The sequence below is a fragment of the Citrus sinensis genome, chromosome 1, assembly GCF_022201045.2.
Source record: "Citrus sinensis cultivar Valencia sweet orange chromosome 1, DVS_A1.0, whole genome shotgun sequence".
Lineage (NCBI taxonomy): Eukaryota > Viridiplantae > Streptophyta > Magnoliopsida > Sapindales > Rutaceae > Citrus > Citrus sinensis.
This window is the reverse complement of record NC_068556.1, coordinates 22,732,563-22,746,842: the sequence shown is the minus strand read 5'-3', so window position 1 is coordinate 22,746,842 and position 14,280 is coordinate 22,732,563. Positions and strand designations below refer to the sequence as shown.

At 33.0% G+C, this 14,280-nt stretch overlaps 2 protein-coding genes across 4 annotated transcripts; one reads left to right on the top strand and one right to left on the bottom strand.

Annotated features, from left to right (window-relative positions):
- Window positions 1-2,642: 2,642 nt before the first annotated feature.
- Window positions 2,643-6,012, top strand: LOC102610643 (uncharacterized). 3 transcript variants are annotated; one of them, XM_006489086.4, is made up of 7 exons: window positions 2,643-2,943; window positions 3,151-3,299; window positions 3,462-3,519; window positions 4,183-4,251; window positions 4,336-4,431; window positions 4,776-4,865; window positions 5,210-6,012. In XM_006489086.4, exons 2-7 carry the CDS (start codon window positions 3,151-3,153, stop codon window positions 5,276-5,278), a joined length of 531 nt encoding a protein of 176 aa, XP_006489149.1. In that variant the 5' UTR covers window positions 2,643-2,943; the 3' UTR covers window positions 5,279-6,012. The 3 variants fall into 3 exon arrangements, with proteins under 3 accessions (XP_006489149.1, XP_006489148.1, XP_006489147.1); XM_006489085.4 differs by having other exon boundaries at window positions 2,646-2,866; XM_006489084.4 differs by lacking the exon at window positions 2,643-2,943 and having other exon boundaries at window positions 2,950-3,299.
- On the bottom strand, window positions 5,491-7,498 carry LOC102610120 (CASP-like protein 1E2). The gene is made up of 2 exons (XM_052440054.1): window positions 7,096-7,498; window positions 5,491-6,012 (listed from the first exon to the last, which is right to left on the bottom strand). The coding sequence occupies exons 1-2, from the start codon at window positions 7,317-7,319 to the stop codon at window positions 5,673-5,675; spliced, it is 564 nt and encodes a 187-aa protein (XP_052296014.1). The 5' UTR covers window positions 7,320-7,498; the 3' UTR covers window positions 5,491-5,672.
- Window positions 7,499-14,280: the final 6,782 nt, after the last annotated feature.

Here is a 14,280-nt window from a genome sequence, read left to right as displayed (position 1 = left end):
ATACAAGACGGTGCGTTGGATATTATTTGGTACCCAATATTAAAATTTTGCAAGATTGTGGTGTGGCCAATTAAAAAATTGCTAAGTTGATTGATTCTTGGCCCCGAGTATTCTTTACGAATCCGAAACCCTTTTTAAGGAGAAAATAGTAGTTATAAGAGAGATGGGTATCAATCCTTTGAGATTACAGTTTGTTTCAGCAATTCTAGCAAAAGTTTTATTTAGTAAATCCCCGTGGGAAAGAAAACTTGATCTTTATAAGAGGTGGGGTTGGTCTGCGGAGGAGGTTTTAGCTGCTTTTAAAATGTATCCTTGGCATACGATTGCATCCACTGATAAGAATATGGCAGCAATAGATATTTTTGCGAACAAAATGGGTTGCAAATCATTAGTTATTACTAGATGTTCCATTGTTATTACTCTGGGTCTCAAGAAGAAGATTATTCCCAGATGTGCAGTACTTTAGTTTTTGTTATCGAGAGGTTTGACCAAGGAGAGTACTAGCTGTACGTTATTAAAGTATCCTGAAAAAACCTTCTTGTAGAGATTTTTTGTCATGACCCAACCCAGACCTGGTAAGATATTGTCCGCTTTGGGCCTTAACAAGACCCGCACGGATTTGTTCTTGGGGCGCCCATACATCCCAAAACGCGTCTAGACAATTAAGGTGTGGATCACCCCTTATAAACCCAGCATCTCTCCCGTGCTTTGCCGATGTGGGATTCGCCTAGGGTGTTACATACACCCCCCCTTGGGGACTCAGCGTCCTCGTTGAGGTTTGCCCCACCATCGCTCAAGAGGACACGCGGAGCCGCTCTGATACCATAATGTAACACCCTAGGCGAATCCCACATCGGCAAAGCACGGGAGAGATGCTGGGTTTATAAGGGGTGATCCACACCTTAATTGTCTAGACGCGTTTTGGGGTGTATGGGCGCCCCAAGAACAAATCCGTGCGGGCCTTGTTAAGGCCCAAAGCGGACAATATCTTGCCCGGTCTGGGTTGGGTCATGACATTTTTATACATCTGGGAAGCACAATGTTTCCTCAACCTGCTCAACTTGTCTTTTGATCAGAGGGTAAACTCAGCTATGTAATTGAGGAAAAATAAAGTTCTTATAAAATTTGATGGAGCATTCTAGTTTCGGATATATTTTAAGAACCCAGCTGTTGGATCTTTCTAAGAAGACCATTATAGTTTGTTTGCACATTTTTGTATATCGGGGAAGCACAATGTTTGCTCAACCTGCTCAACTTGAATATAATGTGGACTTTTTTTTTTTTTTTTTTCTCTCACAATTCTGTCTTCAAGTGGACGTAAAATTTATGAAAAAAATTTGGTGTCATGGTCACTTTTTCATTCGGACATTCTTATAAGGAAAAAGAGTTTCAGCAGGGTAAGGGCCATGGATTATTGTCGATTACTGTATTATATAATACTACCACCATATTCACAAGTTCTATGGTCAATTAGGGAGAAAGACTTCCGACTACAAATGTATTGTATGCATAACAAATTAGGAACAATTTCTTTTTGATAGTCATATTATATGTTTTTGAAAAGATGTTCATCAGAATGTCACAAGCTCGGACACTTGTAATTGTGTGGCTCGATGATACTTATTTTGTAAGTCAAGAGTCTGTTAAAGTTCGGTTAATATTTGATGGGTCAGTTCTACCTAGAAGGAAGAAGCAATTTTGAAGACAATATCTTAAGGAAGGGAAGGGAGCCAATTTGAATAATTATAGACTGTGTGTTCTTCATTTTAGAATTTTTTTTTCTCTCCAGTTTTAGATTTAAATGAATTATTGCAGATCAAGAAATAAGGTAATATTTTTATATACTTTTTGTTAATGAGTACTAGAAGACGATTTTTATAAATAGAATTGAAATTATTAGTTTGTAATGTATTGAGAGAAAAGTAGAAAGATGTGGGAAAGATTTGTGTATTGAAATCGCATGGATTAAACGAGCAAAGGGTGACATTTTAATGGTGCAACTTCGAGTCGGGGCAATGGACAAGTAAGTTAGGTGACAAATTGACAGTCAGCCACAATTCCACAGAAATCAATTTTAATTAAAATAAAGTTTTTCAAGTAGATTTTAAAATTTTACTTGAATCAAATTGTAGAGTCGTACTCTAACAAGGGGTCCTTATTATTATTATTATTATTATTATTAAGCAAACACGTTATTTTATTAAGTTGTGCGGTTTAATAGAGTCGGTGTGAATACACCACAACCCTTTATAGTATATTAAAAATTATACTATAACTATTTTAGAGTTGCTTTAAAATATAATACGAATCATTGACACACACGTAAAGTAATAAATAATAAAAAGTTTATTATAATTTTGATTGTATAATTATGAAAGTACATTTTATCTTATAGCGATTCTAATATGAGAAAAGCTATTTACCTCGAATTCTAACCCTGAATTTACGCACCGAAAGCCAAAACGCACCGTTTGGTTTGGTTTCATTTACTTTCCGCTTTCCCTTACCAAACCAAACGGTGCGTTTTGACTTTCAGAGCACAAATTTAGGACAAGAATTCAGAATAAATAATAACACTCTTTCAATATAATCAGACCCTACAAATTAACTTTATTAAATCACATTGCTTGTCCGCATTAAAAGAAAAAGGAAACTTCCACTGTTCCACACCTGTGAATGATTATGAAATTGAATTACCCACAAATAAATTTTCGAGACCACTAATTTGACATTTTAGCCATCACAAAATGGAAAATGGAATACTAGGTTGTTTGTAATCAGGCCTTCACTGAACTAACCAACCCGCTGCGCTCAGTCATTTCCTTCGCACTCACCAGTCGCCTCCCGCGCCGCGCGTCTCATAACCGTCAGAAAGTTTTTCATTTTCATTTTTCAGTTCTCAATTCTCACATAATTAATAATTAATATTATTTTTCTTAAAAGGTATAAGACACTCATTCATTTAACCTTCGTCGTTGCGTATCTTCCAAATTTTGTGTCCACCAACTGTCTGTGAAAATGCCACGCTGAAAAATAAGCATAGATTAGAAACTTTGGATTACTTCATCTTAACATTGCCCTACTGGGTATCGTGTATGCTTCAATATTTGATAAAAGATTCAATATTGCCTCTAATGGATGGAATTGCAGATGAAGTACGTGAAGCCGTTGAGATTGTTCGAGCAAATGCTGAAGAGAAAAGTATCAAAACGTGGTCGGTTCCTTGGTTTGGATGTTGGTGATAAGTATGTTGGGCTATCTATTTCAGACCCTAAGAACAAAATTGCATCACCTTTAAGGTATAATTTTCTTACTGCATATGAATATTTTAATATCAACAAAGTTAGAGTTGTTCTTGAACTCTGAATGTTATAATTTGATTTCTAATCAAGATGGCTCTTTACTTTTTTTAATTCTTTTTCTTATTATGTTTATTACATGGATTATTCTCAATGCCGCAGCGTTTTGCTAAGGAAAAAGAACACTATAGATTTGATGGCTGAGGATTTTCGAAGCCTGGTAAGTTCATTTCTCTGTATTTTTCTTTTTTTTCCCTTTTTCATGTTTTAGTAGTTAGCGTAGTCATTTTTGAGAGTTTGATCTCCTTTGGGGTGTAGGACGAGAAGCACTTGTAGGTAATAATCCATGGAAAATATTGTTAGTGTACACCGAATCGTTATGTCATTTGGAAATTGCAATTTTACTTCTGATTGATAAACTTCTTGTTGAAAGGCTAAAAGGTTTCTCATCCCGTGATCCAGTGTTAACATATGTGGTTGAGTAATGATTAATTGTCCACTTTTTTAGGGATTTGTGATTTATATTCTGGTGTTTTTCTTGGCTCTGTCCATCAAAAAATAAACCACAAAAATAGAATATAATCCTCACTTATTTTCAAAGACTTAAAAACAATATACTTATGATGCTTTACCTTTTGTTTCAAGTCTCAATGATCTTGAAGTCTAGTTACGTAATTACTTTGTGGAGCATATGCTACCTTTTAAACATATATATCACCACTCTGTTCGGTTTAATATGTGTTTTGCTGCACCTATCCATGCGTGATTAATGTGGTACATTACTGAGTGTGCTTATATCTGAGAGCGTATGCAAAATGGTATGTTTTTTAACCTTGGCAACTTTAAAATTCTACTTATCCATGCTCCTATTGTGTTTATACAGATCTCTGAATTTAATCTAGAGGGCTTCATTGTAGGTTATCCCTTTAATAGACAACAGAATGCAGCTGATGTGAGTTTCTTCTATCTCTCTATTTGTCAATGTCATATCTTATGTGATCCCTTCTGATTATAATCTTTTTCTTGTTTTGATCAGGCTGTGCAAGTGAAGCTTTTTATAGACGACCTTTCTGCAACCAAAAAACTTGAAGATATGAAGTACGCATATTGGAATGAGGGTTTTACGTCAAAGGTGAGTGTTGTGTGGGATTTTTTCACTCAAGCATATCTTAGAAGCACATGCAACAGGTTATAACTCACTTCAGTTGCTAGGTAGTTTGTGAATCAAAAGATGTCCTATGTTTGGAAGTGTACAAATTCATTCTGCTCTGTTGTAACCCAATGAAAATTTGGATCAAATTTTTTTATATGAAAGCTTTCAAAGAATAACCAATCCACAGAATTAGGTTGGATAACAGTGCCAAAAAAAGTTTTTCCCATTTATTTATTTTTATCATGCTTATGCTTTATTGTTATAAAATTTTCTGAATTTGATCATACAAATTACAGAATCTGACGGTTTATTTTTCTTCACAGGGTGTGGAATTGCTATTGAATCCTTTGGATTTGCACCCAGTTGAGCATAAGACGATACTTGACAAGTTTGCTGCTGTTGGGATATTGCAGGTTCCTTTCTATTCATCCCTATCATGTGTAACTTTCATTAGTTTTTCTCTAGAACAGTGGGTTGCATTATAATGCAATCTGAGTTTATCTCAAATCTCAAGAAAAACAGTGTAAATGATCGATCAACTTATTATCTATGAGGACTAGCAATTTGACGGTTGGTAATTCAAACTGTAGCATTAGTTGAATCAAGTAATACCTTTTTAATGGTTGAAATTTTAGTTTGAAAGTTATGTCCATTGTTTGAAATGCCTATTTCCATTTTTCTTTCTGTCAGTTCACTTGTTTCCAGGGTCACCATTCTAACCTTAGAGTTGCATCTATCTAAACTTTCACATTTGCAGGAGTACCTGGATAACGCGAACAGGAAGGTGAATCTGAAAGCGAATGTATTGCGTCCCATCATAAATTAAGCTCTCATGACCGAGTGACAACATCATAATCATAGGGAATCTCTTAATATTACATACTTGCAGCCAGTGTCAACAGTAGTAAGGTGGCAAACACCAGGTTCCCTGAGATTTAACACTTGTATACATTGAAAGTCGTGATTGTAATGTGCAAAGTCTAACTTGTCACAACATATATCTAGTAAATGTTGCAAGTGTTAAAATTACTCTGCAAATCCAGAAAAGTTTCCAGTCTTCATATTCATTTTTTTGGGCAAATTCCAAAGGTTGATAGATATACAGAAACTAGCCTCATTGTCTCGAAGTTCATAATAAGTCGCTTAGTGAAGAAAATAAACCAAACCAAACCAAATTAATTAGCATAAGGGTTCCCTAAGGAACATGCAAATTATTGATTCTAGTTGGTTTTCTTGAGAATTCTCATTGCAGCCAAGGCAACTAGCAAGAAGAAAGCCAGTGAACCAAGGAGAGAGAGAACAACTGCGACTGCAACGTGGCTGCAAAATTCCCCAAAAACGTCGCACACCTTTCTCCATTGCACATGCGAATTCCCCTGGTAGCCCACGAGGCCGACGGCACCAGCGGCGCCGTTGGCCGAAAAGAGCAGCGCTACCATTGCTAGGTCAAGAAGAAGGATCAACATAGCCAAGCCCTTGTTTCCATTCTTGTCAGCCAACAAAAGGAGTAGAGAGATTGCTGCGTATGAGCATGCTATGGCATTTGACACCACATTGAACCTGCCAAAAAGTGGTTAAATTATGAATATTACAATTTTTTTTTTTTCTTGAAAAGATGGGGAAATAGGGCAAAGCTTAAATTATATTTTAACCTCTTATCTTATTAGAATGGAAACTAAGGTGGTCGATAAAATAAAGTAGTTCGAAAATGGCCACAAGCCCCGAATGCCTACAATTAAATAATAATATTATGTCCTCTCAAAAAAAAATAAATAATAATATTATGTTTACCAATCAATCGATGTGAGAAATAATCTATCAGTTTCACATCATTAAATTAAAGGTTGCCACGTGGGTTAGTTTGATGATAATACGAAGTAACGCGGTTGTTTAATAAAGGCGTTGATGATGTGACTGGTCTATTAAATAGCTAAAAGCAAAGGATAAGAGTGACGGTTCGGCGTTGTAACCGGCAGCTGTACTCGGATGAATATGTTAGTTATGTTGATAATATACATTTAGGGAAAAAAAATAATTACAAATATACGTTATGAATATTGTGTCAACAATAATCAACAATTGTATTATTAATATTTGCATTTTGCTGAAAATTATTGATACAAAGTCACAATCTTATTTATCATTTACGTAACATACTATATTTACATGTTCATTAATTTCAAGGACGACTTAAGAATCCTATAAAAAATCTAATTTATTATTTAAAAAAATCCTATAAAAACCTTTTTTTTAAGGAATGGTCCTATAATTACTTTACAAATATATATATTTTTTATTTTTTAATAGTTATACCCATAAATACATTGAAATCCATAACTAGATAATTTCCTTTGGAATCAGTCCTAATGTTTTGAGGCTAGAATAAGTTAGATGTGATTTCAAAAAAAATTATTCAGAAGAAAAATCTACCCCATGTACTTCTTTAAACATGACACTCATCCCACCAATTATCGAACCCACTTACTCATATTTGTAATTTTTATGCATACAGGTTAATAATCTCATAGTAATTGAACTTGAAAATCAAACGAATAAAATACACACACTGAAGTCACAAACGACTCTCTTATTCAAGCATGCATGGGGTGTCAAGTGTTAACAGCGAGGGATCAAAGAACTTACACAAAAGCAGAAGAGTACTGCCACTTAGCGGTGACTGCAACATTAACAGGAGGCAAAGTTGGTATAATCTTGAGTGGAACAACCTTATTTTGCTTACCAACTCCAAGAACTATTGCTGCGACAAGTGTTAGCGCCAAGGCCAATACCCTCAGACTCAAATCACCATGATTCAGCTTTCTCTTATAATTTCCTGCAACCTCTGACTTTCCCTCCAGCCCATCCATTCCAAATTCCCAAGAAACAAACAGACAAGTAACCCTTCAAAGAATAGAGAATTTTGTCAACAAATGAACACATTCACTGAAGTGATAAGGGTCAAATGGAGCTTTAAATAGAGAGCGAAACAGACTGGCGTGGGAATATGGAAAAAGGAAAGTTGCCACCGTAGGTGATAGGGAAAGTGCTAATTAAAAGGACATTTAATGTGAGAGGTTGAGAGACGGCAGCTGGAGGAAGATGCAAAATTTTGTCGCAATCAAGTCATATTATGATATTGGTATGCCGTATCGATGGCAGGCTAATTGTTTGTGTGGTGCAAAGTTCTGTAACGCCCAAGCATTTAATATTTTGATGTTCTAACTTTTAAAATAATTAATTTTAACTGTATTTTAAAAATAATAATTTGTAAAAAAAAAAATTAGATAAAAATTTAATAAAATTTTGTTTTTAAATTCATACACTGACATATAAAAAGCCAACAATTAAAGCATGTATATGCACAATGAGATCATGGCTGGTAGCAGCTATTTTTCATATGGGCATTAATTAATTTGCTCGGGTCAAGATTTCATCACATTTTACTGCCTCTTTGAAGTCGATCTTCTGAAAAGAAAGATAAATAATTAAATAAATAATTTCCCCGGTTTGATTTTATAATAAGAATCTCATGCCAACGTGGAAGCAAGATAGGATAGGGTGGGGTGGGTGTCATGAGAATGGGGCAATTTAATTAATGTGCCCTTAAATTTGGGAGCGTGTACCTTTCCAAAAGTGAAAAAAAATTGAGTCATGACGAAAAAAAAAAAATTGGCATAAATTGCAATCAATCTGCCGCTTGAATTTGGTTTATGTGTGGATGAAAAGATTGATTGGCAAATTTATGAATGGAGAGAATGTTATCATTTTTTTTATAAATTTAACAATAATTGAGTGGATGGGAAATTATTTTATAATATGAAATTTTACGCAATGTCCACACTTATAAATGTAGGTATGAATCTGGTTTTAAACTTTTAATTCTGCTATTACAATCTAAGGTCCCTTAAAAATTTAAATTCGTACATTTTTTTTCCAATGAAGTAATAATAATAATTTTTTATTCTAAAAAACTCTACTAAGTTTCAACGAAACAACATTAATGGTGAGATTACTTTTTAGATTGAGAAATTGAAATGTAGAATCAAAATCATTGGTAGAATTTAATTTGTAAAATTGAGGCCGGAAGCAAAAATTAGAATCTTGAGGTCCATCCCAATTTGAAATAGAAAATGAAAAATTTATTCTCAAGAGGGGAGGTGAGAATTGCCTCTCATTCTCATAACTGATTATTTTGCCCTTTTTAAAATTTTAATATTTTGAAAATGTCCTCATTTGAATTAAAAAATATAAATAGCAGAAAAAAAAAAGAGAGTAGCAAATCCCTAAGCCTCGCATTCAGCTGCACCATCACAGCCAAATTAGTCACCATCTTCTTCATCGTTGGTCTAAAGTTGTGGAGCTGTGGCTGGTTACTAGTTTCATCCTCGTTGGGCCATCTCGATTTTGTCTCCAACGGCCAAGGTTCTGATATGATGATGATGATGATGATAATAATAATAATTACTACTACTACTACTATTAATGATAAAAAAATTTATTGTTAATAATATAATAATGATAATAGTTTTTATAATTAATTAATATATTATTAAAAATAATTATTAATAATTATATTTTTAAGTAAATAATCACAATAATCAAAATACAATATAATAATTATGACCATAGTTATTTAAGGATTTTTTAATAATTCGTAATGATTTAACTCATTTTAATTCCGATTCTATGACAAAAGCACATTAATTTCAATCGAATTCATTTCGATTTTAATTCTTACACTTTAAATAAATAATTTATTCAGATTTATATTCTCTATTCTCATTCTAACTTATATTAATTTTTATCAATTCCGATTTCTGTTCAATAATCGCACAAAAAAAAAAACAAAAGAAAATCCTCTCTTGCCCAGTGGAAAATCCAAGCCGGCACTAACAGCAGTTGGGTTACATCAGCTGGAGTAGCTTTAGTGAAATGTAAGATGAGAAATTGACGTGAAAAGAGGTTGCCTCTTGCCTGCGACAAAGCGCGGAGGTCATCATCAATTCTCAACCTCACGTTTCGATTTTTAATCGTCAAGTGGAGCGTCAGGACTTTATTTGGATTTATTTAATCTTGTTGACGCAAGAATTTGGGTCCACAGTTCGAATGCGATGCGGGATGAATCCGACAAGATAAATTTGGAACCATAGAGTTTGAGATGTCATGTCGGTCTCACCCTTAATAATGGCGAGCAAGATCGTTTTGCGTAAGCAAACACGCCGTTATGACACTCAAGCCCAAAACGCTCACTTGCTGGAAAGCCCAGGAGCCAATGAGCTCTGCAGGGCTTAAGGACCTTTGAACTCGAAGCAGGTCTATATAGAACTTTCCAACTTCGAAAAATTGTTCTCTTGCCTTAGAGAATTCGATTTTATAGTAATGGGCTTGCTGACACTCTACGGCCCTCAAGCCTTCTGTTTATAAGCCATTCATTACTAAGCCCACTTTAGTTATGTTTACAGAATTTTTTTTTTTTATTACATGAGACTATTGCTCAAATTACAACTCATATTACATGAGACTATAACTGATATTTATAAATTAGACTATTACTGGAACCAACTTACATCAATGCTAATGGAGCACTGTCCAGATTTTAACCCTCACAAATATTCGAGGGATGTCTACTCCTCACACTTGGGTAAGGAAGAAGACCGCCTTCACTCAAATTTAATTGAGAAAAAAAATACTCCCACAATGCATTTGGGGGGTTCGAACTGCTGCCCTCCAACTTGGAGGGCAGCAACCCTGACCACTCAGAAAATTTCTTCTTTAAATTGCTAGAATAGGGTTGTTTGCACTACAAAAAATATTTTGAAACATTCTATTGCTTTATACACTTTATTTGTTAATTTTAAAAAATTTTAATTTTTACTTTAAACACTCTTTAAAATTCCAAAAAGGATCCTTATTCAAACTATTCAAATTAATTAACATTATTACTTAAAACATCAACAAAATTATTCACTACACTCGATTGCGAAAGATTTAACATTTACTTACAACAATATATTCAAATCAAGTTGTACGCAAATTATTTAAGACAATTTTAGCTGTTAATTTCTTGCTTATTCATGTTCAATAATTTGATATCGAGAAGGATTACGGTGATTATGATTATTGGATAATTGCTCATCCGGTGCACAGTTTGGGGGAGGAGGATGAGGTGTTTTTAGATGCAATGATTGTTCATTCGTTGTCTCAGTTTGTGAGTTTTTGGGACTCAAAAACAATTATTATTAGTATTTTTTTAAAGGTGATCTAATATTGCAAAAGAAGAACAGTGTTGGTGGAGAACCCCACAATTTCTGGGCTAATGCGAATATTAATTGGCCATCACCAACCTGGCAGAAGATTATCAAATTTTTATAATTGTGATTTTTTTTTTTTTGGAAGAAAACAAATACTTTCATTAACTTGGTTCCCATTCAGGATTACAATTTTCAAAGATCTAGAATCCAAAATTGTCCTTGAGATGTGTAAGATTTATCTATCCAAGAAAATAGGAGGAGGACCAGCAAATCAATTTGTTATATGATCTTTCCTCCCTCTTTCTTTCTCACTGATATGGACGAAGAAAATATCAACCATTTCCTTTGAGTAGACCAAAAGTTTATCCGCAAGCAATTCATTGATTGATGATAAATGATGAAACCTACTCCCTTTGAATTTTCATTTAAGTTTGGTTGAGTGCCTTCACATACTTTGAAGAGTATCGCGGCATAACTACACGTCAACTAATTGTAATTTTACTTTGAATGGGGTTATTTGTACTTTAAAAATTATTATAATGACTCTAATTTTAATAAAAAATATTATAAAAATAACCATAATATAAATTATGATTATAAATAATTTAATATTATATAATTACTTAGAATACCTATATAGCACACTCATTATTTAACTTATAATTCTCATGCCTTCCATCCAAAACTTATATTTGTAACATATTAAATTATTAATCAATACTTAGATGATCAATGATTGAATTTCAGCGGTCCAATGAAATTGGAAAATGAAAAAAGAATGGTCTAACAATAGTCTATTGTGTTCACATTGATCCCACACAAGTGGCTCATACCCAGTGTGTGAATCAAATACAAGTCACTCTTTTTTTCTTTTTTTGTTTGGTATTGTGGGGGGGAGGCGGCTGTTCATAGTAGAGAATTCATATTTTGAAGTTTGAAGATAGTTAAGTTATCATTTGAATCTAAAAATTTAATCTTACAAATTAAATCACGAGATTTAAATGCAGAACTTTTAGATCATATTCAATGTAATTCGTACCATATTAAGTTATTGGTAGACTCAAAAATCTAGAATTTCTTCCAACAATACTTGTATTTCATCAAATTGATAAAAAAGCAATAGACTTGAACTTGTGGAAGAATGTTTTGGAGTATAAATAAAATGAGCTTTTCTAGTTGAATGAGAAAATCAACATTATATATCCAATTGGTGAGATAATTTTTAGAAAATGGTAATTTGATCAAACACAGAGGCCATTACCAAACAAAACACAACTTTCATTCCATGATAATGGACAAAAGTCATAAATAAATCCATTACAAACGTTTAAATCAATATATTTTCAGGATACAATTAGTCATTAGTCATTAAGTAATCAAAAATATATCGGTATCACCACTCAAACACGCACATAATATATTGTATTATTTTTTATCAATGCGAGGAGTGCTGTAATTATTATTATCTTAAACATATAAACTTTTTCTTTAGAAGAGTTTTTATTTTACCGCATAGGTGAATAAATAAGCATTTAAAAGGTAAAATTAAAAAAAAAAACTTTTTGGAGCTACTCAACAGTTTGGAAACTTCATATCTACTAAAAAAATACATTATAACTGAGAAAGCAACAATAAAACCACAAAACCAATACAAATAGATTTATATTTAGGTAGAAATGGACTACTTAATTTCACATAAATCACATAAAAATAAAGAGAAAAAATGAAAAAAACTAAAATATGAAAGAGTGTTAAGGGAGGTGGTGAAATATATGGCTGTCCTGTCTTGGTCGAGAAGATGAGAGAGAGGTGACAAGATTTTATTTCCTCTTGACTGCCGTAGTAGTTTTGCTTCCGATAAAATATAATATTATTGCATTTTTTTTTTATAAAAAAAAAAAAAAATCTTCTGTGGAACTTCCAAAGATACAGCGAGGCTGGTCTGTCATTAAGAAACTGCGCGTTTCAAGATAAATGTTGACACAAATCAGACCCTCAATTTCAAAAGGGAAAGTGATTGGAGTTTGACTATTAATTAAGAAGGAATAAAATAATAATAATAATGATGATGATGATAATGATAAAAGGATTCGGTAAGTGTCATAAATAAACAAAGATTTGATTGCATTTTCAAGCTGGAATTTCTTGTTGCGCAATCCTCAGGAATCACATTTAGAAAAGGCAAAAAAGGATCTTGCAGACCTGCACTTTGATCCTTCTGATTGTGAATGACCTATAATCAGACCAAGTCGTGGGGCTGCTGATTACGGGCAGCGACCATTATTGAACACACGTGTGAATATGTGATTGAGTTGATTAAAATTTGCTTTGTACAGAAGTAATGGGGACTACATGCATGTGTATTATACATACATCACGAAAGGATAAGCCGTCTCATCTGCTATGACCTGTTCATATTATCTATTGCCAGCCTATGATGAATCGCTCTTCAAGGTTGCTGTTGACAAGCAAAAAATGGATTTATTTAATTGTTTGACCGTCGTTGGAGTTTGATTCAAGAAAATCAATTTTATAGAAATTTCGACATCAAGAGAGTAATCAATCAAACATTATGGAAGTTGTGGGAGTCAATATTAAAAAATTAAAAAAAAAAATTAGAGAGGAAAGAGTGGGACAAAACAAAAGTGGCAAATGAGATTTAGTGCCAAATTGTTCTATTTGTTAATCTATTAAAAATATAATCAAGAATATAAAACTAACTAAATCTTAATCATTTATTGCTTTACATGTATGTGTGTGAGACAAGACTATATATTAAGAGTTGAGCACATGTCAATTTAGTATTGGTTCCAATCCAACAAGATTTTAATCATACTCGAAGGAATTGTAGGTGCATAATAACTAGAATATATAAATAATAATAATAAGATGAAGAATGAAAAAAAAAAAAAAAACACAGCCATCTTAATTAGTGCCAACATAATATATCCTGAGTGTGTCCACTTTTCTAATTTGATATATACTTGAAGAAGATAAGACGGCATCCTCTTGTTGTGTTCATTATGCCCAGGATGGTAATGCAATATTAAGCCAAATGAGAAAGTTAAAGTTGGCTTTTAAGATCTAACGAATTTAATAACGTATCAATTGATAGATTACGGCGGTTCTAAATCATATAATTATCGTAATATAATTTTCTTAATTTTACAACCAAGCTATAAATTTATCATTCTTTCAAGAAATTTTAGAATACATCAGAAATACCATATAAGTTATACAATAAGTAAATGATGTTATAACATAATTGTATTTATTTTGAAAAACCATCATGCAAGTGATGGTTATATTAAATTCAGTTACACATGTCATGCACCCATTAATTAATTATAATACATGAGAGATATTCTAGAACTTCTCCATTCTATTCTCAGGATTTAACAAATCCATTGCCATGCATATGAAAAATATAAAGCTCATACGGGCGACAAAAGATAATCTATTTAATATCCCATACCATCATTTCTTTTAATATAAATTAAAACAAAATTTTGTTAATATGCGAATGAAACTTTGTCAAAATTTCCAACTAAATGAGAACACTAGGCTCCCTTCCACA